Source organism: Zootoca vivipara, chromosome 7 (assembly GCF_963506605.1).
Source record: "Zootoca vivipara chromosome 7, rZooViv1.1, whole genome shotgun sequence".
In the NCBI taxonomy this organism is placed as follows: Eukaryota; Metazoa; Chordata; class Lepidosauria; order Squamata; family Lacertidae; genus Zootoca; species Zootoca vivipara.
Window position 1 is genome coordinate 45,265,967 of NC_083282.1, and position 26,221 is coordinate 45,292,187.

General features: G+C 41.4%; 2 protein-coding genes across 12 annotated transcripts in view; one reads left to right on the forward strand and one right to left on the reverse strand.

Moving 5' to 3' along the window:
• Positions 1–7: 7 nt before the first annotated feature.
• On the forward strand, positions 8–20,732 carry NASP (nuclear autoantigenic sperm protein). Its single transcript, XM_060276957.1, has 15 exons — positions 8–2,833; positions 4,626–4,682; positions 6,717–6,827; positions 10,938–11,018; positions 11,352–11,455; positions 12,286–13,224; positions 14,420–14,550; positions 16,767–16,843; positions 16,930–17,003; positions 17,725–17,913; positions 18,192–18,355; positions 18,984–19,040; positions 19,124–19,195; positions 19,969–20,097; positions 20,578–20,732. Exons 2-15 carry the CDS (start codon positions 4,633–4,635, stop codon positions 20,620–20,622), a joined length of 2,223 nt encoding a protein of 740 aa, XP_060132940.1. The 5' UTR covers positions 8–2,833; positions 4,626–4,632; the 3' UTR covers positions 20,623–20,732.
• The window catches only part of CCDC17 (coiled-coil domain containing 17), a 38,522-nt gene continuing 26,850 nt past the window's right edge, over positions 14,550–26,221 (reverse strand). For 3 of the 11 annotated variants that reach the window (XR_009557910.1, XR_009557912.1, XR_009557906.1), the window contains 6 exons: positions 25,865–26,047; positions 24,357–24,608; positions 23,494–23,562; positions 22,610–22,687; positions 21,900–22,330; positions 14,550–16,618 (listed from right to left, as the gene is read on the reverse strand). Coding sequence is in view for 4 of the 11 variants with exons in the window: in XM_060276952.1 (XP_060132935.1) it covers positions 21,956–21,985; positions 22,226–22,330; positions 22,610–22,687; positions 23,494–23,562; positions 24,357–24,608; positions 25,865–26,047 (717 nt within the window). In the remaining 7 variants the exon portion in view is untranslated. Of the gene's footprint in view, positions 16,619–17,911; positions 18,276–19,547; positions 19,617–21,899; positions 22,331–22,609; positions 22,688–23,493; positions 23,563–24,356; positions 24,609–25,864; positions 26,048–26,221 lie in introns of those variants that run through there. The other 8 variants (XR_009557908.1, XR_009557907.1, XM_060276952.1 and 5 more) reach the window with 8 other exon arrangements.

The window sequence follows — 26,221 nt, forward strand, 5'->3', positions numbered from 1 at the left end:
GAAGCCTATTCAGCATAAGGGAATTTCCCTTAAAGAAAGGGAGAACTTGACAGCTATGCAACTGCTGCATGTTAATGTGAGATTAAGAACATAAGAACCCTGTTGAATCACATCAAAGGCCCACCTGACCCAGCAGGGGTGGTCCTCTGCAACATTTGACCCCCTCAAGTTTCTGAACACTGGGCTTTGGGAAGGAGGTGTGAGGGCTCTGGCAGGGTCACACAGTCCTCCTGTCTCCTTCCCAAAGCCTGGTTAGCGCTTTCCCAGCTCTTTATTGAAGAACTTCAGAAACATGCCTATGCAAGCTGTAAGGGAGAATCAAAAAAAGTGTGAGACTGAAGAGAAGATGTGTAAAGTTAAACTAGCCAAAAAAAAAAAAGAAAAAAGGCTGAGATATTTCCCCATGTCACTGGTGCCAACATGCACCACAACCACTAACATCTACAACCTTTGCATTAGGCAGGCAATTTACCTTATTTAATGAATGAAGTTCAGCCTATGAAAGTAAAGACCCAGCAGGATGACATTTAGGTAGGTAGAAGCTTTTAGCAGGGAACTAATGACGAGAGGAGGAGCAGCTGTTGATAGCAGAATAGTGATGAAGTTCTTAGCGGCATAATCAATGTCAGTGTCTACTGTACTCATTTAAAAATCTTCTCCATCACTAGTTGTTTTTTAAATGAGACTCAACTTTGAAAAAAATTACTCTAACTGAAAAAGTATATTGAAGTTTCAAATTGGTGGGCTGGTTCACAGAAGCCTTACAGCCAACATGGAAATTCAAACACACATAAGACTTAATTTATATAAGAAGATGTGGAAACAAACTGCAGACTAAACTACTCCAACTGTAATCTTTGCATTAATACTGATTAGGTCAGTATGTTTTGATTGGGAATTATTGCTGCCTAAAAGACATTGCTGTTATTACTAGTGCAGTTTCCCTTATTTTTGCTAGGTGGCCAGATACAAGAGGCTCCTGCACCCTTAATAGTTGTGCAGAAGAATTTTCAACAGGTGTAAGCTTGTGTCTGCTAAAATTCCACCCTACACAACTATCCTGTCCTGTTTTTAACCCAGTTATTCGTAATATACGCTTTCAAGAGGTATTAACTGTTCTCTAACTAGAGACAACTACTAGTACCGTGTTTCTCCAAAAATAAGACACCGTCTTATATTGATTTCTCCTAAAAAAAAACACTGCTTATTTTCAGGGGATGTCTTATTTTTTATTAAGTTTAACCTACAAGGTTAAACTGCCTATCACTAGGGCTTATTTTCGGGGTATGGCTTATTTTCGGAGAAACTCAGTAGTATGGTTAGTAGGATTTTGTTCTACCGTATGTTAGCAGTTTGTGTCTACTCCCATAAGGCGGCAATTTGTGCACACTTACAGCAGAATCCTGTGTAGTTAGGTGTGCCTGAGACCACTGAAATAAACATGTTTAGGCATGCTTAACTTTGCATAGGGTGATTGTGGACCTTGGAAGAAAGCCTACCAAACACAATAGGCCATTCTTATAAGGCTGGTACTGAACCAGAAAAAATGTTGCAGCATTTGATGTTTTGGCAGTTTCTTGGTCTTAATTAGCTACTGGCATGCTCCAGGAAGGTTAATTTCTAATGCTGCAACCCTAAGCATACGGTTCTTGTTAAGGAGATTACATAGCCTGCACATGTTCAGAGATACAATCTATTATTGAGAGCTAGTGATGCAGCGGGTAAGTATTCCTCAGCCAGCTTAGCCAACTGTCAAGGAGGGTGGGAATTGTAGTCTGACAGCATTTGGGAACCAAGGCTGAAAAATAAGAGAACCGCAGATAAATAGGTCTGAAATCCTCACTAAGCTACGAAGCTGTGTCTTTGGGTCAATCACTTTCTAAGCCCAGTCTACTAGACTAGAAATATGACATATCCAGTACACACACATCTCAGTAGGGAAGACTCGGGCAGGTATTATCCTCTGTGCGTTGTTTCCTACAATCGCAGTGCTTTATTTTTTCCTAGCCTTAGCGAAGACTGAGGTGCATTTGGGGACACCACTGCATTGCCAGGCTAACCCTGCCCTCTGCCGGTAGAGACCCCGGCGTCATAGATGAGGGTCAGGTGAGTCGCGCCACTTCCACCCGCTCCCGGGTCACACTGCAACCTCTTTGATGTACGGAACGCTGGGGGATCGGGAGCTCCCGTGTTGTGTTCATTCGTTATATCTGAAGCATGCGTGGTGTGATCCAGGACCTTGGTTTTTAAAGATACCGTACATAAACACAAATGGTCTTATAAAATACGCTGGAGGAAGGGGGTTGCCCAGCAGACTAGATGATCCGTGTCAGAGCAGTTAAAGAGGTCAGAGGGTTAAGACAGTTTCTGACTCTTTAGCCGCCCGCAGAGCTAATAGATCTCTGAATGGATGCTATTTCACAGCCTTTCCCAGTATGCTCTTCAACTGTCTACGGACTACAAGCACTCTGAACTTGGAACTACATTTTCCGGCACGCTACAAAAGTAGTGGGCTAGGTTTACTCCGAGTCGGCGGACTACGTTACAGCAACCAGAGCGAGAGTGGGAGGTGACGTTTCCAACACGATCGAGGGTTTCTCTGGCATTCGTCCTGTTGCGCTTATTTTGCTTTTTTTTCAGCGCCTCGGGACGAGTTCCGGCTTCCCGAAAGGCTTCACATGGAGGCGCGAGGCATGCTGGGAGCCGTAGTTCCTTTGCCTTGAGAGCGTGCCTCGCGCTGCTGGGGCGTGTCCTCAGGGGGCTATAAAAGCATCTGGAGGGTCGGTGGGCTGCGTTTCTCGGCTGATTGTTGTCACTCCGTCGGGGTCTTGAGGTGAGTTGTGGGACTGCCATCACCTTTGGCGGCGGCGCCGCCGCTGGCGGGGTTCGGCTCAGGTTTTGCCTCTTCAGGAACTGGGTAAGAACGAAGGGAACGCCGAGTTGTTTGTTCGAGTAATGGGGGCGGCGGCGGCGGCGGCCACACAGGTATTCCTTCGTGGAATTTGTTCTCCCTCCGCTTCGCTTTAGGCGGCACATTCTGGTCCTCTTTACCTCGTGGCGTTTTATTTCATTCTCTCCCCCCCCCCAAATCCTCTCACCTCCTAATCCTCCCACCGGCGGTTTGGTGCATCCCGTTTTCTCACGGCGGAGGCGGCGGTTCGACTTAAAACCGAGACGCCACGTGACCCGACTTGGCGTTTAGGCCGCCATTTTCAAGGCCCATCAATCCGGCGCGCGCAAAGGAGGGAGGGAAGGAGAAGGGGGCGGGGGGAGAAGAGGAAAACCGAGCCCCATCACGTGGTAGGCAGCCTGGGCCTGTAGAAAGAGACCGTTGAGATTCGGCGCCAAAAGATCTGACGAGGGGAGGGGCGGAGGCGGGAAACGAACCCTTTTGTCTGCTGAGGTAAACGTCTTTCTCCCTGAGAGAACTTTCTTATCGTCGTTGGCGGCTCCGGGGGAGGAGTTAAGAGCGGCTTTTAACGCTCTACCTTTTACCTCGTTTGATAAACCGAGAATTACCGTAGTATTCTGGTATATTTTTTCGTGCGCTCCAAGGCGGGGGTGGGAACTTAAGGCATGTCGGGTCTACACTGGCTTAACTCATTTATGGCACCGAAAATTAGCTGGTTGCAGTGGAACTGTGGGGTGAATTGGAAAATGCCGCCTTTACTGTAGTTTTTGGAAGGAACTGTCGGTCGATGTTTTGTCATCTCGCCACAGTTAACGAGTGAACACTTGAAGAAACGGGAGCGTTTCTTGAAGCGCTATTCTGTTACTCGCTTCAGACTAATTGGCCTTCATTATAGTTTTTTCTACTGGAGAGATTGTAACTTGTAAGAGTCTAGAAACTCTCATACTGATAGTTCCCTAGCCAAGAGTCATCTGTACAGCCCTTGTGTGTTGTACCCCGTACAGTACTATAACACTTGATTCGTTTTTACACCTCCCCTTCTGGGAGCAAGTGTCGTTTAAGGGACTGAGGTCCCTCAGCAATATAGCAGAGTTGGACTTCTAAGTCACTGTAATACTGCCCGCTGTTTCCAGTATTTAATGAATTTATGCTCTGCTAGACCTGTCAAACGATTTAAAATGCACCCAGCACGCATTTAAAGCACATTGTTTCGCCTGAAGAATTTTGGAAGCTAGTTTGTCAAGGATACCGGTACTGATATTTCTGAGAGAGTGGCAACTTTTGTTCGTGGGGTGTGCTCTTTACATTTGTAACAATCCTGTGTGAGGAGTCCATAGAAATATATACTGTACTCTAGTTAGGAGGGCTGTAATTTCAACTGGCAGATTGTATACCTTCCACTACTGACAGATTGCCACCCGTACAAAAACCCTTTAAAGTTCCTTTAAAATGAAATTGAAGCTCTTAAATAAATTTCTGTGACTGTAGCATGCCTCTTGAACAGTGCACAGGCTGTTTGATTGGGAACTTTTTGACTTCATAGGAAAAGGTTGTGGCATACATGAAGGAGCCAGCTGATAGTTACTTGCACTAGCAGCCTATGTAGGGCATAATGTACCATTGATGGTCCTTACCCTTAATTTGCTATAATTCTATTTATGAAGCATACATTACAGTTGCTGGAGAAAAAGTATTCTAACTTCAGAATTTTCAGTTTCAGAATGGCAGAAGAATCTGCTGCTCCTTCTACTTCCGCTGACAAAACTGAGAGGTAAGATGTTAGATGTAAGAATAGTGCATGTGAGTTTGAAATAGAGTAGTGTAACTACTATCTTCCTGCAATAGTCAGCTACTACTAGTTACATTGATTGGAATAGATGAATTATTGAACACTGACACTCTTGATTCACTATAGTAAAACAGCTAAATAATGACCAAGCTTGCTTCTCACAGCTATAATGTTGTGGCTAACAACCTTGTTCCAGTAGCACCTTAGAGACCAACTAAGTTTGTTATAGTGGTACCTCAGGTTACGTATTTTCGGGTTACGTACCATTCTAACCTGGACGTAAGTAAACCTGGAAGTGAGGACATTGGCTTGGGAGGAGCCAGCACGCCTCACCAAGGTTCCCCTCGCTGCCTCTGCTTCTCTCACCTGCAGTGGAGAGACCGAGCTGCGTCTGGGGCTGGGCCTGGGCGCGAAAGTCAGGAACTTTCCAGCTCTGCCGGCACGGCTGGGGCTGCCACTGGGGATGGGCTGGCTTGGTCCCACCCAAAGGGCTGGGCCAAAGCCACTGCGGCACAGCCTCTTCTCACAGAGCCACAGCCCCCGCCAGGAGGCAGCGAGCAAGGAGACGCGGGGTGACAGGAAACGCGGACAGCTTCCCTGACCCCGCTGCTCCTCCGGCACCACTCTGGCCCATGCCCGGGGGTCACCACGCTCCCCTCGAAGGCGCAGCCACCTTGGAGCTTTATGGACCGGCGTTGGGCGTCCTCGGCTTTCAGCTCACTGGCCCTCCCCTCGCAGCCATGCGCTCCATGTCAGGGAGGCAGACGCAGGCAAAGTGTGACGGCCGCCCCCTCAGCTCCGTGACTGCTCTACCCTTGGTTTGCTGCTCCTCCTGGCACTGCTGCGAAGCCGGGCAGCCGGTGGATGCCATGGAGAGGGGCACGGTGACCTTCGCTGGCGGGGTCCGGTCTCAGGGCGGGGAAGCTAAGGGGAGCCGGTCAGCCTACCTACCTGCCCGCTCACCCGCCTGCATGCCTCCATGCCACGCAGGGAGAGGTGGCAGCGGTGTGTGTGTGTTTCCGCCAATCTTCCTTGACTGCCAGCTGATGGGGCAGATCCAGCAAGGTTAAGGTGGAATATTTATTGCCTTCCTGCCCCTGTTAGCAGCAGGATAGCCATGTTCAAATATATGAAAGGATGTCATATGGAAGAGGGTGAAAGGTTGTTTTCTGCTGCTCCAGAGAAGCGGACACGGAGCAATGAATTCAAACTTCAAGAAAGAAGATTCCACCTAAACATTAGGAAGAACTTCCTGACAGTAAGAGCTGTTCGGCAGTGGAATTTGCTACCAAGGAGTGTGGTGGAGTCTCCTTCTTTGGAGGTCTTTAAGCAGAGGCTTGACAGCCATATGTCAGGAATGCTTTGATGGTGTTTCCTGCTTGGCAGGGGATTGGACTGGATGGCCCTTGTGGTCTCTTCCAACTCTATGATTCTATGACTTGCTGGAGGCATCTCCCCACTGTAGGGAGACTGGGCAGGCAATTCAGCTGCAGGGCTCTTCTGCTCCTGGTTGATTGTGTGACTGCAGAAATGGATAAAAGTCTCCCATCCAAAGTGACTATCATCAGTGCATGTAAGGAAAAAATGTTAATTTTTTTTCATCTAAAACACTGTCTTTACTTATTTTATAGTACAGTACATTGATTATTGCCTTCATTTTATGGATCAATGGTCTTGTTAGACAGTAAAATTCTTGTTAAATTGCTGTTTTAGGGGGTGTTTTTCATCGTCTGGAACAGATCAATCCACTTTCCATTACTTTCTGTGGGAAAGTTCACTTCAGGTTAAGAATGCTTCAGGTCAAGAATGGACTTCCGGAATCAATTAAGTACTTAACCTGAGGTACCACTGTATTGGTATGAGCTTTCATGTGCATGCACACGAAGGCTCATATCAATAACAAACTTAGTTGGTCTCTAAGGTGCTACTAGAAGGATTTTTTTTTATTTTGTTTCGACTGCGGCAAACCAACACGGCTAACTGCCTGTAACTAGAACCTTGTTTCTATTTTTCTAGTATGGATGTGGATGCAGAAGCCAAGAAATGTCTCGGCTTGGGGCAGAAAAATCTGGTAATGGGAGATATTCCAGCTGCTGTTAATGCATTTCAGGAAGCTGCTTCTCTGTTGTAAGTAATGAGATTTATCCCTTCAGTTGAATTTTCATTTGATGAAGGGAATTTAGCCTATCTTAGGGATGACAACCTTTTTTCTTTGTTATGAGGTGCATTCTCTTGGGGGTAATCAGTGGAGAACTGCATGCTAGTGGTGCACAGAGCCAGAAAGAAGTGTTCTGGATTAATATCTGCAATAAAGACGGCTTCAATTTTTCCTTTCCCAAATTAGATTTCTTCTATGTAGAATTTTTTACCAAAACGTAAACCCCACCGGGTTTTACAGGGTTACTCTCAATTAAGTTCAGTGAACCCTCGGGTTAAGTACCTCTCTGGATATGTAACCTTAAGGTTACGAACTCTGCAAAGTTGGAAGTATTTTTCGGGGTGCGCAATGCGCATGGTCCCCCCGAACAAATTAAATCGGTATCCAGAAGGTCCACTGTATGTAGAGGATAATTTTTTTTAGCCCAGCTCCTGTTTTGGAAAATGAATGAAAGTAACTTTAGCACACTATTTGCTTATTTAATTATTGAATTTATATTCCTCATGAGGAACCCCAGGGTGGCAAACAGATCCACGCTTCAGAAAACAAAGCAAAAACATTATTCCATCCAGTGATCTCAAGGTTGCCAAGAAATTTGGCCACCAAATTCCTGCATAACCAGGAATATTTCCAAATTTCTCATGAAAGTTAATAATGGTGATAGGCACACCTCACTGGAAAGGGAACTAACACCAAAAAAGCCCTGTTGTGGGTCATTGCAAACCAAGCAGACCTGGTGGTTGCATCGCCAACAAAGCCTCACCTGCTTATTGTAGGGACTGAGATGATTGGTATTGTAGAAGGTACTTTTTTAGATACTGTATTTACCGTAGTTTCCAAGCTTCCATGTGGGAGGTCACTAGAGCAGTGTTTCCCAACCAGTGTGCCTCCAGATGTTTTGGGACTACAACTCCCATCATCCCTAGCTAGCAAGACCAGTGGTCAGGAATGATGGGAGTTGTAGTCCCAAAACATCTGGAGGCACACTGGTTGGGAAACACTGCATTAGAGCATAGACAACTGACACTAGGTTACCTGGTTCAGTAACCAGACTTACCTGGGTATAACCACCTAGCAGTGGAAGCCACTCCAGTGAAAAGAACTTCCAAAGTATATTCCCCCAAATAATTTTGTCCAAATAATTTGGACAAAACTTTCTTAAGCCATATGGCCTGTGTATGTGTGTGTCAATATTTATGTTGAATACAATGTTGTACATTCTAATACTTCCTGATACTATGTGGAAAGGGCAGGGGATATAATCTGCAGGTAGATAAAAAGCTGTATTTTTAAATGGATTTTTAAACTCCGTTTGGATTTTGGATTTTCTGGAATTTTAAATTTAATAAATTCTCAAATAACAATGCTGGTACTATTATATCTTAACCAAAGCATGTTAGCTACAGTTATTCTTTTAAAATGAAGTAGTTTCTCTACCAGATACATAGAGATAACGGAGGCTTCCTATTTAAATGAAGAGCCAGTTCGATGATTTTTTCAAATGATTATTTACAGTCCAACTAGCAAACATAAATGTTTAGTTCCACTGAATGAAAATGATCTCTAGTCTGCTCAATAATTATTTGACATGTCAGTGACAGGCATTTCATTTTTGTTACTTTGTATTAAACAAGTAGGGATGCGGGTGGCACTGTGGTCTAAACTACAGAGCCCTAGGGCTTGCCGATCAGAAGGTCGGCAGTTTGAATCCCTGCGATGGGGTGAGCTCTCGTTGCTCGGTCCCTGCTCCTGCCAACCTAGCAGTTCGAAGGCATGTCAAAGTGCAAGTAGATAAATAGGTACTGCTCCAGCTCGGCCAGTAAAGCGAGATGAGCACCGCAACCCCAGAGTCGTCCGCGACTGGATCTAATGGTCATGGGTCCCTTTACCTTTATTAAACAAGTATCTGACTTCTAGAAGACATCTAAAGGCATCCCTATATAGGGAAGTTTTTAATTTTTGATGTTGTGTTTTAATTTATTGGAAGCCGCCCAGAATGGCTGGGATAACCCAGTCACATGGGTGGCATATAAATAAGTTGTTGTTTGTTATGGTGGTGAAAGCAGAGTCAAGCAGAAACAAACAATACTGGAAAGAAGACACACAAAATTGTCCAGTGTTCACATTCCTGTATTTTTGTACTTTATCTCAAACAGTCATGGCTACTGGTCATAATGGAATGTTTTAAAGGCTTTCCCTCTATAGGTTAACAAAAATGAAATCTTATAAAAGGTGTAGACGCCAACAAATAGAAAAAAGCCTGGTTGTACTAAATAATAGGCATTTGGTTTTAAGGCAGCATTTAGATGTCAGATTTGCCCCAGTGTTCAACAAATATATGAAGTAATACACTAGTGGCCAAAATTGAGTAATACCATAAAATTATATATTAATGGAAATATAATTTAATGAAGAATGTACAGTAATGGAATAAAGTCTGTTCAATTATCTGTATTCTATCAAACGCTATAGCCAAATAACCAGGAAAAGGAGTGTTTAGAGAGCCAATCAGGTGGCATATTGTTTTGGAAATGATGGCTCATAATACCACCTTTTTTGGAGCAATACCATAAAATTATATATCAATGGAAAGATATTTTAATGAATGTAATGCAATAGCTTTTATGAAGGATTATTTATTACAACAGCAGTCATAAAGAAGAAATGGGAAACAGATAGAAAAAATTAGATATACAAAAATTCTCACCATGTCAGTTAATAGTTGGGTAACCTTTAGCCTTCCCATGGAGTAAACCAAGTTTTTTAGTTCTACAGCTGTAATAATGTGAAGTAAGATTGAATTATTGCCTCTATTAATTGGGTTTTCTTGCTGGGTTGCTTTTGACTAACAAGTTTCTTTAGTCGGCTCCATAGATTTCAATTTTGTTAAGTTCTGGGCAGTGTATTTGGGGGCATTTACATGCCCATTAACGACGAAAATTCTGCCCACACCTTTTGCTGTCATACCACCCCAGATCATTACACTAACTGGGTGTTTCACGGTAGGTGTCATGCAAGTAGGATGCAAATCTCTGATTCCCCTCCTCACATATTTCATGCCATCACTATCGAGCAAGGAGATTTTGGTATCATCACGCCAAATAACACTGTCCCATTGTTCTGCTGTCCAGTTAACAAGGGTTTTAGCCCAGTTTAGTATTTTCAACCTTTTTTTGAGAGGTAACAATGGCTTTTCCCTTGGAATTCTAGCATTTGGACCATATTCCTGCAGTCTTTGCTGAACAGTTCTTGTCCTCAACTTCACATTACATTGCACCATGTCATCTTGTATACACCCAGATGATTTTCTTCTGTCACATAGGCACAGTCTCCCAATTCTTATGTCATCATTTGCTGTTCTGCACCTTTTCCTGCCTTTACCAGTCTGAATTTGTAGTGACTGAGTCTCCTTGTACACTTCAAAAATTTAGAAATGCCACCTTTGGTTAAGTTTCCACCAATTTTTCTTATAATTTCTTCATAACTGTAGCCTTGTTCACTTAATAGTACTATTTTACATGACTTTCTGAATGACCAGTCAACTCCTTGCACCATTTTAAAATTTTTATTACATTTACAAGCTAACTAAATGAAAGAACAAAAAAACAAACCCAACCAACTTGATAGCAATCACATATCACATTGACAAATGTCTTCCTTATTTCTGTTGTAATAAATAATCCTTCATAAAAGTTACTTGCATTACATTCTTCATTAAATTATCTTTCCATTGATATATAATTTTATGGTATTGCTCCCCAAAAAAGTGATGTTATGAGCAATCATTGCCAAAACAATGACACCTGCTTAGCTCTCTAATCCATTTATTTTTCTGACTATTTGGCTATAACTTTTGATAGAATGCAGATAGTTGAACAAATCTTGTTGCATTACATTCTTCATTAAATGTTTCCTTTGATACATAATTTTATGGTATTACTCAAAAAAAGTTGTGTTATGAGCCATCAAACCTTGGAAATAAATGTTTCCCAAAAGGTTTCCACAATTCTGGCCACTTCTGTAAATGGGAAACATGACTTAAATTAATCCACCCTGCTAATCTGGTAATCTCTTTTTAGGGCAAATAAGTATGGTGAAACTGGAAATGAGTGTGCAGAAGCTTACTTTTTTTACGGGAAATCACTTCTGGAATTGGCAAGGTAAGTTAATGTGACCTGCTTTGGGCCACTTGGTGGTTTGAATAGTTAATCTAGATTAGGAAGGCTAACATAATTTACAGGGACTGGAATCCACTTCACCAGTTGCTGCTGCACACAGAACTGAAGTTACCTTTTGTAACTTTTTCTCAGAGTAGTGGCAGTCATTCTAGAGCTATATAATCAGGTCAACAAACTGGTTGGTCTTCCTTGTCAACCAAATATGTATTTGCTTCCAGGACGCCTGGAGCAGGATCTGTTAACTGGTGTTCTTATGCTACATCACTAAAGCTGGTGAGGGAAAATATAACAGCAATGCCTACTTATGTCTTCTAGAATGGAAAATGGTGTGCTGGGAAATGCCTTGGAAGGAGTGCAGGTGGAAGAGGAGGAAGAAAAAACAGAAGACTCAATGGTAGAAAGTGCTGATAATATAGATGGTATGTAGTGCTGTCTTAACTCATCATAGAGATGCCAAGCTGTGTGTGTTCCAAGTGGATACTAGACAAGGGTCATTTTATTATTATCAAGTTGTTTGAATCTTAAACCGCAACTAAAAAGACACTCTTAAAAGTCTTTATAATGATAAAATTGACCAAAAACTTGCTTAAAAGGCTTAAAAACCTGCCTTTTAACAAGGCCAGTGCTTCTACAAACCTATAGTTTAAAGCATTGTTTTGAACCAATCCTTGAACCATGTAGGCTTAGCTTTGTTTCTGTGCTTCAAGATCTTAAGGACAGTCAGCTAATTGTTTCTAGAACCATGAACTAATTGGGCAAAGGTTCTGTGAACAAACTGCATAGTAACCCCCAGTATTACTGCTTATTGCAAAACTATTTAGTGTATAGCACATTGTGGCCTAGATCTTTTGGGCAGTGGCATCTAATAAGGTTTGATGCTGTGAAGATCATGTTGTGACAATAGGCCACGCTCAAGAAAGTGGATAGTTTGTCTAATTTTCAATACTTGCTGTGACCCTCAGTTTGTAGCATCTTCTGCAATCTAGTGCAATGTCTTGTCTAGACAAAGCTTGGCATCTCTTGCTTGGCTGTTACTATGCTGGCATACAACTCATTGCTTAAGCACAACTCCTTGCAAGCCCTGTTATGGAAGGCACTTGTTCTCAGCTTAAGGGTCCAAAAAGATTGCATTGATTGCTGTAACTTTGAAGCAAGACATCAATGGGATGGAGGGTGGGATGTGAAGATCATGAATGTTTATCACTAAATTCGAAGGTTTGTTTGTGCTTGATCTTCCTTAAACATGTAGAAGAAGCAAGGGAGGAATTAAGAGAGCAGGTATATAATGCCATGGGGGAAAAAGATGAATCCAGAAAAAATCCTGAAGAGTCTCTGGTGCATACAGGAGTGGAGATGCAGCTGAAGGATGTTGAAATGGAAGAAGTTAAGGAAGAAGAAGTAGCTAAGGAAGAAAAAACAAAAGCAGCAGCTCTGGATGGAGAAGATACCACTGTTGTGGAGAAAAAGCAAGAGCAAGAGAAGGCAGAAAAGCAGGTAGAGGCAGCTATGGAAGAACAAAACGTCGATGAAGTAACTACTGAGGTAGCATTAGAAGATGGTGCTGCTAGGGAAGAGAAGCCAGTGGATGCAGAAGGGACAGCTGGAGAAAAGAAGCCAGTGGTGGTAGAAGAGGCTAGGGAAGATGCTGCTGTACACAGAGTGGTGGTTTCGGAAGATGCAGCTGTGAAAATTAATCCAGTAATAGAAGAGGCTGCAGAAGCAGCTGGGGGAGATACTACTTTAGAAAAACAAGTGGCTGCAGGGGAAGCACCTGGGAAAGAGAAGGTAGTTGAGATAGCAGCTCAAGAGAAGAGAGAAGAGGTAGAAAAGCAGGCAGACACAATTGTAGAAAATAATCCAATAGTAGAGGAATTGGTAAAAGCTTCAGGTGAGTTAGAAAAAGTTGAGAAAGTTGAAGGCCAGGCAGAAAAAACAGAAGAACAGCCAGCCAAAGCTACTGCTGAGAAGACAGAGGACATGAAGCCTGCCACAGAACAGGTGGTGGTGAACTTGAAAGAGAAGGAAGAAACATTGGATTCAAGAGAAGTAGAACCTTCAGCTCCAAATGAAACCACTCCTTCAGGGAGCATCAAGCAGTCACATGAAATGGAACCAGAAGAAAAAGCTGAAGTTGCTCCTAAGGTAGAAAAGGAAGAAGAAAAGGATGACGAGATGGGAGAGGGCGAAGGTAACAGGGATAGAGGACACTTGTGGGTGGATTTCTTTAGAGAGCTAACCCTTAGTAAGACTAATCCATTCAGAATTCTCTGTGCCACAGGGATGAATCCACCCAGGGAGAATTTTGAAGCTGCAAGGAACAGTTGAATTGAAACAAAACTAACAAGTTGAGCAATAAATTATTGGCTTTTGGGGGGACTGGCTTGCATGAGCAGCAAATATAGAAAGCAATGGCTCAAAGAGAACACTGAATGGATGTTCACTGCATGTTTTTATGTTAATGCAAGATTAACTCTGAACAATTAAAAGCATAGTACTAGAATATATATTGACAAGATCCACAAAAATACAGCAACATGAGGGTGCTGGCTTATGGACCTGTATTAAACAACCTAAAACCTATCATGCTTCAGGCCTATAACTAGAAACAAGTGCAGGTAATAGACATCACAGCTTTCATGTCCTGCTTCTCTTGCTTTAGCATTGCTGTTTAACTACCTTATACCTTGAAAATGTTTGTTTACAAGTGAGATTCTAAGTAGTGAAATAGTTGTAAAGCTGATAAACCTTCACATAATACAACTGTTTAACAAATATTTAGTCACTTTGTGTTCCTATTTGAAAAAAGTGACTAATAATTGCAATATAATAGGGATACAGTCCAGTGGCAAGTTTGCTCTGGCAACTAGAGCCTTTCCTATGCATTTCTAATCCCAGAGTAGTTTAAAAGCATGGCCCTCTAGATACTGCTGAACTAAAACTCCATATTAATATTTCTGTTTTATCTTAACTATGAAATGGGACTACTTCTAAGAAGTGCAATTTTAAAGCTATTCTCTTTGTCTCCCCCATTACTATGAAAGCAAAACTTCTAGAGGGAAGCTATAAAAAGTATTAAAACATGTTCAAATTCTTATTAACTGGCATGCCAGGGGGTGCCATGCAAACAGCATAAAGGAGAAAGAATATCCTAACGCTGAATATTTTAATCTATGTAGCTCCCTCTCAAAACTTCTTATAAACATATTGCAATCCTTGGATTATTCTTGCAGATTGCACAGAAACCTACCAAGCCAACCCTCATGAACTCATAGGTTGGAAGCATAATAATGGTGCAAGAATTTCACAGCTGAATAAAACAAAGAGTCAAGTAAAATGTATGTATAAACAGCTGGTTGTATATTAATGAGAAACTATTCTTGTAGAGATGGAAGGATCAGAAGAGGAAGATAAAGTTGAAGAGGATAAAGAAAATGACTCCGCAGTTGAAGAGGATAAAGAAAATGACTCTGCAGTCGAAGAGGATAAAGAAAATGACTCTACGGTTGAAGAAAAGGTGAAGTATAAAGATGAGCATTCAAGCCTGTTTAAGAGCTGGTTCAATGTTTCTGTGATTGAGAAAGGAACATTGTTTTCATGGAAACTATTTCCGATTATGTATGTTTTCTAGAGCATAGGAAAACTGAAGTAGGCAGTTTGTTCCGAAGGTTCAGGATTATAGTAGGGTCTGTTAAAACTTTAGCCTGTTTTTCCTTCTAGATGCTTGTTCTTTCTCCATTCTTATTAAAAAGCCCATATCCTTCTCAGTGCTCCTCCCTTCTTTATTTGTCCCCTATGCTATCAGGAGCCAGTGTGGTGTAGTGGTTAAGAGCGGTAGACTCGTAATCTGGGGAACCGGGTTCATGTCTCCGCTCCTCCACATGCAGCTGCTGGGTGACCTTGGGCTAGTCACACTTCTTTGAAGTCTCTCAGCCCCACTCACCTCACAGAGTGTTTGTTGTGGGGGAGGAATGGAAAAGGAGATTGTTAGCCGCTTTGAGACTCCTTCAGGTAGTGATAAAGCGGGATATCAAATCCAAACCCCTCTTCTTCTTCTCTTGTCTACTGACACAATGAATGCATTCATACATTTTAACTCATAAACTAGTTTCAATGAAGCACGTGGAGCATTGTGGTCTCCTAGTACAGGACCCATGGTTAAACTAATTTCTGTAACCTTTCCACCGTGTCTTTTATTACAGTTGTTTAAAAGCCCAAAAGCAGGTCTCCAAAACCTACAGGAACTTGGGAACAGGTTGCATCTCCTCTTCCTCATATCACAGCAACAGTGATTTGCTACAGAAAGGGAAAGGGCTGTGCTTGATAATGTGCATGGTATCTGCTTAATTATCAGAAGCTTGCTATTGTTTTAAAAAACTGCTATTGAAGCAGCTTTTTTGCAACAATACACTACCTTCTGAAGTAATTCTCTGCAAACGGTCAACCAATTTTTAACTCAACTGAAAGTATGTCCTCTTGTGACATCTCCTTTTTTGCCTTAACATTATAGAACTGGGTACTGTATTTTTTTCCTGCTACTCAAACTATGAAGACAGCGAGGTCAAACATGAGGAAGATATCCAGCTGATAAGATGAGCTGTTCATCAGGGTAGCCTCAGGAAAGACCTGGGCAAGAAGTGAATTGACATGCAAAGTGCTGGTGATTAGCTAGAACTACTGAGAAATGTGCTTTTGGAGCAAGAATTATAATTATCACTAATTATAATTCTATATTATAATTATAATGTAGAATGAATATATGAGTAGGGTTACTCTGAATCACATTTACTGACAAGGAATAGTGTTCAATGCAAAATTGGCTGCACTTTCCAAACATTGGTTTTAATTCTGCTTATGAAGGATTTGCTAGTTGAACAGCCAATACATATGAGGAGTAAGATACAATGTGAAAGACAAGCAGTTCAAAACTAATACAGGAGGAAAATAGATAATCCTCTAAAGCTGTTTGTAAATCCTTTTTGTCAAGCAGTCCACAAATCTTGACTTGAATCATTAGCTAGCCTTTCTGCAGAACCTGTGCTTTCAAGTCTTCTCTTTGTCTACCACATGGTGAGCTTTCATCACACTAGGTTCTGGAACTGGCAGAAGCATTGCTGTGAAGACTGTGGTACTAGGTGGGGTCTGGAAGACCAGGGTTCAAATCTCCATTTAGCCATGAAGCTCACTGACTGGCTTTGGACCTTACTGTCTCTTAGTCTTACCTCAGAGCTGTGAGGATAAAATGGGGGGAGAGAGAACCATGCACACTGTATTGAGCAACTTAAAGGAAAGGTAGGACGTTAATAGAGCTTCCTCTGCTGTGTTCAAGACTCCCTGCAACAGAACTGGCAACTTTGTAAGGAAGAAGTGCAGATTTCCCTAATATAAGTGCTAAATTTTGCTAACACGCTTCAGCATAGGAGTTTGTGGAAGGGGTATGATGTTCCTTTTCTAAAGCTTATATATTTGTTTCCTATGATGACTGGTTTCTTCAGTTGCCTGCTCTAAGGCAATTCAGGAGTTCCTGAATTGGTCCATCAACCACCAGTGGTCCACAAGCTTCATTCAGGTGGTCTGTGGTGTGTCTGTAAAAATACAATTGGAATCATGGAGCATCTAGCACAGGGCACTACAGTTTCTACAACAAGCAGAAAAGTCATCAAAGTGGTCTGCCAAGAAACTTAGTTGCCTTTCTATCCTTTTCTTTGACTCTTTCAAATAACTTTGCTTTAGGAGAGTGAAGAAGACGATGTTGGGAACTTAGAACTGGCTTGGGATATGCTGGAGTTAGCAAAAGTAATATACAAAAGGTATGTCTAGGAGTTTTAAAAAATAATGCCTTTTATACAACTAAAGGCGTTATGACAACCTTGCTGACTCTGCCTTCTTGATCTAGACAGGACACGAAAGAAGCTCAGCTCCTTGTTGCTCAGGCTCACCTAAAACTAGGAGAAGTTAGCATCGAATCTGGTAACTACCTTAAAGTTGCTTAGGCATGCAGTGGATTAATTTCTGATACTATTCTTCATATTTCCATTGCATATGATATTTCAGTTGCATGTTCATTACATATTATATAAACTGTCAGTAATACATTTTAAATTCACTTTACAGTATTCATATTTTCATAGCTGCTCAGACTTTTATGAACTAGCTCAGACTTGATCAATTAAGCCTTTTATTTTGGACGCCTCATACTGTACTTTGTTATATTGGGAAGTATGCTGGTAGGTTTGTTACCTTTATGCTACTGTGGCCTAGTTCAGATGCATTATTCCCTGCTTATTAAAGCATGCTTATTAAAAGCCTTGAAGATCCAATAGAGGCCCCTCGCCTTGGTCCTTTATCAGTGTAAATGGTAATTAAATTAATGGCTAACTGCAGTTTAACCAAACCAGGATGTAGTTGATAAATAAGGGGAAAGGCATGGGAAGGAAGCTTGCAGTCTCCTCATTTGTTCTCCGCTGTTGAGCAAGCCAGATACGCTTTCTAGCCACTTTTTCCACCAATCTCTGCAGACTATATTAAATGTGAAATGTCCTATATTCTTCAAAAATTGATACAGGAATCATGTCAGGTTATACAACTATTGATTGAAAACCTTTTTTCTACACTGATTGAATTCTGCTTTGTACAAATGTCTACTTTCATATGAAAGTCCTGTGGTTTACTTTCTGTTTTTATTGTGCAGAAAACTACTCTCAAGCGATAGAAGAGTTCCGTTCTTGCCTGGCTCTTCAGCAGAAGTACTTAGAGGCTCATGACCGCTTGCTTGCAGAGACTCATTATCATCTTGGGTTGGCCTTTCACTATGATAATCAGTACGATGAAGCAGTGTTGCAGTATAGTAAATCGTTGGAAGTCATTGATAAAAGAATGGGTAAGTGAAGTGCTGTTTTTCTTCTCATGCAGTTTTAGTTAAGCATCACCGTTACTGTGTGCTCCAAGCTCCAAATGTACAGTGTTGGGAAAGCTACAGAGCTAGTTTCCTCATGAAGAGTTCATAGAGCTAATGTGTCAGCTAGCAAACACTGCAATAAATTTGACATCTTCTGCTGATCCTTGAGAATCTGTTTTAACATACACTGGGGCAAAGTCCAAAACTGGTGAGTAAATGGCTCTAAAAGTACTAATATCACCTAAATATCACCTTTTTAGTGATGTTGACTGAGCGACTAAAAGCAAAAGGGGAAGGATCAGCTGAGGATGAGAAGGAAATTTTAGAACTCGAGGGACTGCTTCCTGAAATTAAAGAGAAGATAGAGGATTCAAAGGAGTCTCAAAAGAGCGCAAGAATAGCCCTGACTGTGAAAGCAACTTTGGTGAGTCCTAGGTTTACTGCTACCGTGTTGTTTTTTTTGTGAACTTGTGCTAGAGAGGAGCAGATTGCAAAATAAAGCTGAGATACACAACAGTAAATGGGAAGACAGAGTATGCCATTGATACTTAGTTTTATAGTGGAAATTGCTAGATTTTTACTTGATTTTTTGGGGGGGGAGAGGTGGCTTTTGAAGCACTGAGTTCAGAGACCTTACACTGAACAATTAATGTTAAGATAACATGTAAAATCTGTTCCGGAGGATCCCCCAAACTCTTGAGCTGCTTTTGAAGGAGGTTGGCTGGAGGTGACGGTAGATTGTTGCACCAGTGGAGATGCAAGCTTGAATATGTCCCTTATTCTTAAAGACTGCAGATAGCAACTGCAAAATGGCTTGGGGATTCACACACTACAGATGAGACACCTGTTTACCTCTCTTGTGGTCTTAAATTTTTGGGAGCTTGAAAAATTATTAACTGCAGACCAACTTCCTCATTATTGCTTCTCATTACACTTTAAACTTTATAAATTGTGCTTCAAAACTGGTGTGCTATTTATTGTACATGTTTGTAATTTAGTCTCAGTAGGCTTTTAATAGTGACTTCTAGACTGATAGATCTCTTTGTTTCCAGGTTGGTGGATCTTCTTCTAGTTTTCCACAGGCAACTGAAAGCAATCCGGCTTCAGCTGTAAGTGATACTAATCCCTAAAGCAAGCAGTTTAATTCTGCTGTTCTATAGTATTTCATATTTTGCCTTCTGTTTTGTAACAGATCCCAGCTGGGCAAAAAACTGATGGAGCTCCTCAGTGTATTACAGACATCTCCCATCTTGTCAGAAAAAAGGTGTGTGTCCCATAAAACTAACAAAAATAGGTAACCACTGGCTTGCAGTACTTAAGCCAGGTGTAGGCAAACTCTGCCCTCCAGGTGTTTTGGGACTACAACTCCCATCATCCCTAGCTAACAGGACCAGTGGTCGGGGATAATGGGAGTTGTTGTCCCAAAACATCTGGAGGGCTGAGTTTGCCTATGCCTGTCCTAAGTCATCGCTTAAAAGCTTCGATCATTCTGCTTCTACAAATTTTAGAAATCCTGCATAATATCTTCTCCACTGGGAGCCAATCAGCCTGATAACCATCTAGCACACTTGGTAGCTTTTAATGGTTTTGTGCTGTGCAGTGCTCATCTGACTCACCCTGGTTTAATTTCAAAGCTTAATTGTGTGGGTCCTGCAGTCACTTGAGAATTTAGCTGTGTTGGAGACCTGCAAAATTGTCCAGGGTAGAGATTCAGAGTTTACAGGTAGCATAAAATCCATATAAACTGAACGTCACACCCAGGCTGAGCTGGGTTCCCATATTTCAAGTGGAAAGGAGAATTGGTTAAAATAGCAAAGCCAGTCTAAAACAAGCAAACTACATTTGTATCTTAAGGTACCCTCTTAACAAATCTCTCCATATAGCTAGGAAATATTTGATCTGTTTCTTCGACAGTCTGCCTTCTGATTTTGAGAGCTATGTGTAGACTGTTAGGTAACCCAGAACTAGATTGCTTTCAGTATTAATATTTTACATTTGAAGTTGTACTTGGTGAAGACTAAACAATTTTGTCTTCAGAGGAAACCCGAGGAAGAAACTCAACAGGGAGACAATGAAGCTAAGAAATCTAAACCAGAACCGGCTGTCAATGGTGGTGGTGATGCTACTCCCAGTGGAAATGAGGTTGCAGAGAAAAAGGAAGAGGAGGTGGGCTGTCGAGTCAGGAGTCCTGTGTATATTTTCTCCTTCCCAGGCACATCTTTCCTGCCTGTCTTTAATTGCTTGCTGGTCTTCTCGTAGACTTCTTAAAGTTGGAAATTTGCTTGTGTCAAAATGCATGCTGGAATCTGTCTAAGCTAAACCTGAAGTCTAGCTGTTAGACTAGTTCTGTATACTTGCAGAATGCAGTATGTATCTCTTGGATGCTTTGAAATAGCAACTTTGCTTAAAGTACTATTTATACAGGAGTCCTAATTCTTTACATTATCAGAAGTAGAGCAAGAGATTTATTTAAGAAAGATTATCTAAGCGTAATTTGGTTAATGGCTTCTGTCAAGAGGCAGCAGCAGCCATGCCACATTTAAGTAATCAATTGTACGTAAGTGTATTGAACGCTTTCAAGAGCTGTATTTAACTGGTCAGGTAAAACAAATGCATGTTTTAAATTACTTTTTTTTTCTTTTACAGGCAGAGGAAAGGCCACAAGTTGAAACGGTTCAAAGTCCTGTATGATGCAGTTTTAATATTGGACACTCCCTCCCAAGGCCAGTGGGTTTTGTATATAATGTATTTTTTCACTTTTGGCAACTTTTGTATTCAATAAAGATTACTCAATCATTTAACACTGCCTTTTGATAAAATTCAGCTGTATTCATGCATAAATACCTATTGACTCAATCAGCAGACCTAAAGATGATTGCATCTGCCTCATAGCCAGTTCTACAACAGCAGTGACAGGCTGGCTTTCAGTTGATGTACTGACTTCAGGGCAACAAAATTGCAAATGTCTGGTTTGTAAGGGTTTAGGAAGCAAAGTAGCATTTTTTTTGTTGTTAGAAAATTTTGGCCTTAATACTGAGCAGATATGGGGCTCAAATGTTGGTGGGGTTTCTTCCTGGATTTAGTTTGAAACACCAAGTCTGAGGAAGTACTAAACCATGGGTAAGCAAACTAAGGTCCGGGGGCTGGATCCAGCCCAATCTCCTCCTAAACCCGCCCGTGAATCAGCATGTTTTTACATGAGTAGAATGTGTCCTTTTATTTAAAATGCATCTCTGGGTTATTTGTGGGGCATAGGAATTCGTTCATCCCCCCTCAAAAAAAACCATATAGTCCGGCCCCCCACAAGGTCTGAGGGACAGTGGACCGGCCCCCTGCTGAAAAAGTTTGCTGACCCCTGCACTAAACCATTTATGTCTACTGTGTCAGACTGGAAATAGTTTTGAGAGGATGAGCCTTCTAGCAAATTCTATGGGAGTCAAGCAGAGTGCTGGCTAGAGTAGCTGCAAATATGAGGGAAGACAAAGGATGGAACTTAAAATAGATCTGCTTTGACAGACTAAAAAAATGAATCAGGCTTGTATTTGGTGCAAAATGTCTCATTTGTGTGTCAGACACACTACATTAACTCAGCTGGAAGAAGAGCCCAGGCCCATGGTAGGATTCTATTGGGGAGAGATGATATAAGGGTGAGAGGTTCATGGGTGCTAGAATTAAACCACTACTTAGGAATGGTATAAAGGAGATATGGAAAATACTCAGTCTGGAGAATTGAGGCAGGTTTAGGTGCACAGCAGCCAATGTTTGTGCAGTTTCCAAGTGACACCTGGGTTTAAAAAAACCAACCCAAAATACCACGGCTGCTTCAAGTAGGTGATTATCCCTCATTCACGGCCAAGATGTCAGCCACATTAATATACTTTACCATAGCCACTATAAAGTACAGGTGGCCTCTTGAGATATTAGACTACAGAATGGACATTCTTCATAAACTCTTAATAAAGTCTTACAATTATTACCAGTAGAGTAAGCTAGTGTATAGCCTAAGATGTCTTGTTCCTTCTCTTTAAATTTGTTCCAATGCCTTCAGCTTTGTCTGAAAGAAAAACGTGCAAGTCACAATTAAACCTGCGCTGCTTATGGAGAATGTGGAGCAAAGCTTTCGGTCAGGAAATGCACGTAGGAAGTTTCATTTGTTCTGATCTCACTAGAATGGGTGTACTTAAAACCTTGCAGTTAAATTATAATTCCAGTTATGTCATCGGAGAGCTGCAATGTGGCTGTTGCTAGTTGAGAAATTGTTCCATTCATAAATAGGGCTATAGCCCAATTTTACCTGTTTTCTTGAAGTCTCCTGCAACATTAATTCTGCCATTTTTCCTCCAGAGGGTTCCTTATTGTACAGATCTGTTGTCTCTGGCAGATAAGATTGATCGATACTCTGAAACAAATGACAAGGTCAGCGAGGATGTGATGATCTAATCGTGGTTAGTTTGTGCTCTGAACAGTTACTGGTAACCTTTTTAGTATACATGGTTTCTGACAATCCACTATAATCAAGTCAATTTGGCTGCACAGAAAATTGATAAATGGTAAACGTGAAAGTGAGATTGCTTTTGATTTTCTCCAGTGAGTGGTTAATTAGTATGCTCATCCTTTTGTTTTCCTGGGTGGAATGAAAAGTTTGTGATGATTAGATTCACTTGGCTAGTATACGTACCCCTGATGTATATTTGAGTTCATCCCATCTTCCATCTGCTATGCGCACAACCACAGATGCACCTGGCAACAACTGGATCTGGAAGTTTCAAACTATAGCATTAAGTATATTCTTTTATATGTGTGTGATTATTGAACAAGAATAATGGTGGAACATTGGGGATAAAGTAGGGCTCACATGGATTGCAGGCATCTGTCATACCTGAGGCTGTTGAAGTTTTCATATAATCCCAGAATATCCAAGTTCCTCCTTACTCTATACTGGAGCCTTCTACTCCAGAGTTAGTAGACCACATAAATGTTTCCCCCATTGCACCCAAATGAATATGTAAAGCAGTGGTTCTGAAAGGGTGTGGCGAGAAAATAATTCTTTATTTGCAGACTATGGATAAATATATTTACAAAAAGGACACTACTTTGAGTTTCTTTTCCCCCAATGTATTTCTTGCCAAACAATTTGGTATGCCATGAGCAAGTTTTTATTCTGGGAAGTGTGGCTGAAAGAAAAATATTTTAGAACCACTGGTTCAGGTAAATATTCAATTTAAAGATTATATTATGAAGAAACATAGTGTTGTACATTGGTTTATCTGACTTGGCAGTCTTCAGGGAGGATCTCTCTGCAGCACAAACACACATTTTGGGATCCACTATTTTTTTACCATGTATTTGTATGATGGTGGGGCTGATGTTGCAAACAACCTTTTGTCTTTCTCCCAGAAATCTTTGCCAGCCACGTTCATTGGAACTTTCTGCACTTTCAATAGTGTTTGGGAAAATTGGAATTTGTGTGGTCTACCTTTTGCATAAGTTTTTGTTATTACCCTGTACAATATGATCTAGAAAAGGATTGCAAGTGCTCCCCATGCTTAACTAGTCTCATACCTCTTTCTTTTGGAGCATGCTCTTAATAATGCTGCTGCATTTTCCTTCAGATAAGGAAGCCAGGATGATCTGTTCAGGAAAGAACAAACCTTGAACCAGGAAAGAACAAACCACCTACTGTTTCTTTGCAGCATTCTTTTAGTAGACTACTGCAAGAGATGACTTAAGTGAGAGAACTAATGAGAAGTGTTCCCAAAACAATACAAAGTAACATTTATTGTAAAGCTTACTATTTTGTGCACACCCCAAACATCTTGAAATTAGAAAGTGGTTGCTGACTTTGGACTAAATTATAGTAGTGGGTAAAAACAAGTGGGTCAAGAGCTGGTGACCCTTAAGCCAAAGATGGGTTGGGGAGTGCATAGCAGCTGTAATCACTGGTTCATTGCTTCTGCACCACCACTACCTCCAAAAGCTGGGAGAATTAGTTGCCATTTGTACCCTTTGTCATTGCTAAGATATTTGCAGGCATTAAGCATACACAAGTAGGGACTTCAGAAAGTACTGAATGCTGTGGGGATGAGCCATCAGTTGTTAACTGATTCACATAAAGCTCAAAAGTGGGGAAGTGGATAACTTTTAGCTTGACAGAATTGTGATACACAGGCGATGCAGGGAAACATTGTACAAAATTTATAATGCATTGCTAATAAGTGCACGCCCCTGCCCAGCTGCTGGAATTTTGATTGTTTTTACAAGAAAATAGGCATGTATGTTATGCAGCTGCTGTGACATCTGTATATATCCTTAAGATGTATTTGGATATATATATACTGTATTTAAAATAACATTTAGAATTCTATGGAATGCACCAGGTAGTGGAACTACAAGTTTAACTTTTATCTGGTTTTTTAACTATATACCTGACTGGGAGCCCCCTGGTATAAGGGCAGTTGGTAAATGCCGGTGTTGCAGTAACCTCTGGAAAACACATGAAGAGCTGTCCATGCCCCACTTTTCTGAGTGTAATGTAACTGTTCCCCTTTAAGCATGACTCTTCTTTGTGCTGCTTGGCATTCTTTTTCACCTGAGGCACACTGGGTAGGATTCACCACACCTTGGTACAGGTGGATAATAATGACTGTATATTCATGGTAAACTCTGTGGGGACAGGTCTGAAAAACAGAAGTAGTTGCAGGTTCTGAAAGGAAAGGCTGAGCCACCTGTAGTGTACAGGTTCACAAATATGAGTTTGGAAATAAAGATGGTCATCAGTAAGAAAGCTTACACTACTCCACCATGGGCAGACTGCCTCATTCAAAATCATGCCAGGTCTCCTTAACACAATTAAATTCCACATACCTGGAGACCAGTGGTACCTCGGCTTACGAAGGTGCCTTCGGAACAGATTAAATTCGTAAGTCAAAAAACGCCATTGGAAACGCGATTTCCCATAGGAATGCATTGAAAACGGAAAAATTCGTAAGTCTAAGCAACCCTATCTAAAACCGCCGCGTTTTTCCCCTGGATGTCGAGACATTTGTAAGCACGTGGCCATTACCCCCATTCGTAAGTCGAAAAATTCGGTTGTCGAGGCACCACTGTATAAGGAGTGAGTAAATGCTGGTGGTCTGGCGTGTGTAAAAAAAACATGGGACAGCACTCTGAGTCTCGCTGCTAGCAAAATGTTTCAACCCCAGTAGGGTATCAAAATATAGGCTACAGATTTAGAATCACAGAGTTGGAAGAGACCACAAGGGCCATCCAGTCCAACCCCCTGTCAAGCGGGATACCGTGTTTCTCATATTATAAGACATGTCTTATATTTATTTTTTCCTCAAAAAAACACACTATGGCTTATTTTCAAGGGATGTCTTATTTTTTTCCTCCTGCCGCGGCCAGCATTGCTGCTGCGCGTATCACTATGTCTTATTTTCGGGTATGGCTTATATTCCTTGAATGCTTAAAAATCCTGCTATGGCTTATTTTATGGGTATGTCTTAAAATATGAGAAACAGGGTAGAATCAGAGAATCATTTAGTAGGGATATATGGTAGGGAATCAGCCTAATTATAGCAATACTAGTTCACTACTTTGCTGAACTTTTCTGGAGCTAATATTTCTACTTAAATCTCCACCTAGTTACCTTCTACACAGTGCATCTTGCCGGTAGTTAACTGGTTACTAGGCTCAGGAGGCTTTTAGCAGCTTTGCTGTAGAATCTGCTTTATCAGACAGATTACTTGTGATAAATACCAGATAAACCAGTGTTGAAATACAGTCGGGTTCCTTCTTACAGCATGGGACCCATCTTACTGTAGGAACACCCAGTGTCATGTTTTTTTACTATATCTTTTTTAGTTTTATCCCATTCTCAGTCCTGTGACTGAAGGGTGGCTTACAGAGTGACAAATAACAAAATAAAGGATACCTTGAAGCCATCAAGCCACACAGGCCATTGCTGGTAGCTGTTTTTGTCAAACTCCTCAACAAAGATGGGATAATCATACTTCAGCCATTGGGCCCCAAAGTAACATGCCCCAGGTGGATTAAAGCAGAATTGGGCGATTGTCAAGCCAGACCATGGTAAATTCATGCCGCTGTCCAATGCAAACTGGAATACCACAGAGATTAGGTGTCAGTCTGGATAAGAGCACTGTACACATGCAGCCAAGGCTTAGTTTGCTCACAAATGCTAAATTTGTTTCTCAACTACACCATTTCAAATTACTCTGACATGCCAGTTTTCTGTGAACGGAATTTTTGTCCTTGGCAATATAAAGTAATA

Excerpts from the sequence above, each read along its gene's own strand:
- NASP (XM_060276957.1), top strand. The coding sequence starts at position 4,633 with ATGGCAGAAGAATCTGCTGCTCCTTCTACTTCCGCTGACAAAACTGAG. Across the intron at positions 16,844-16,929 it reads GCAAAAGTAATATACAAAAG|ACAGGACACGAAAGAAGCTC; the intron begins GTATGTCTAGGA and ends TTCTTGATCTAG. Across the intron at positions 19,196-19,968 it reads CCCATCTTGTCAGAAAAAAG|AGGAAACCCGAGGAAGAAAC; the intron begins GTGTGTGTCCCA and ends TTTTGTCTTCAG.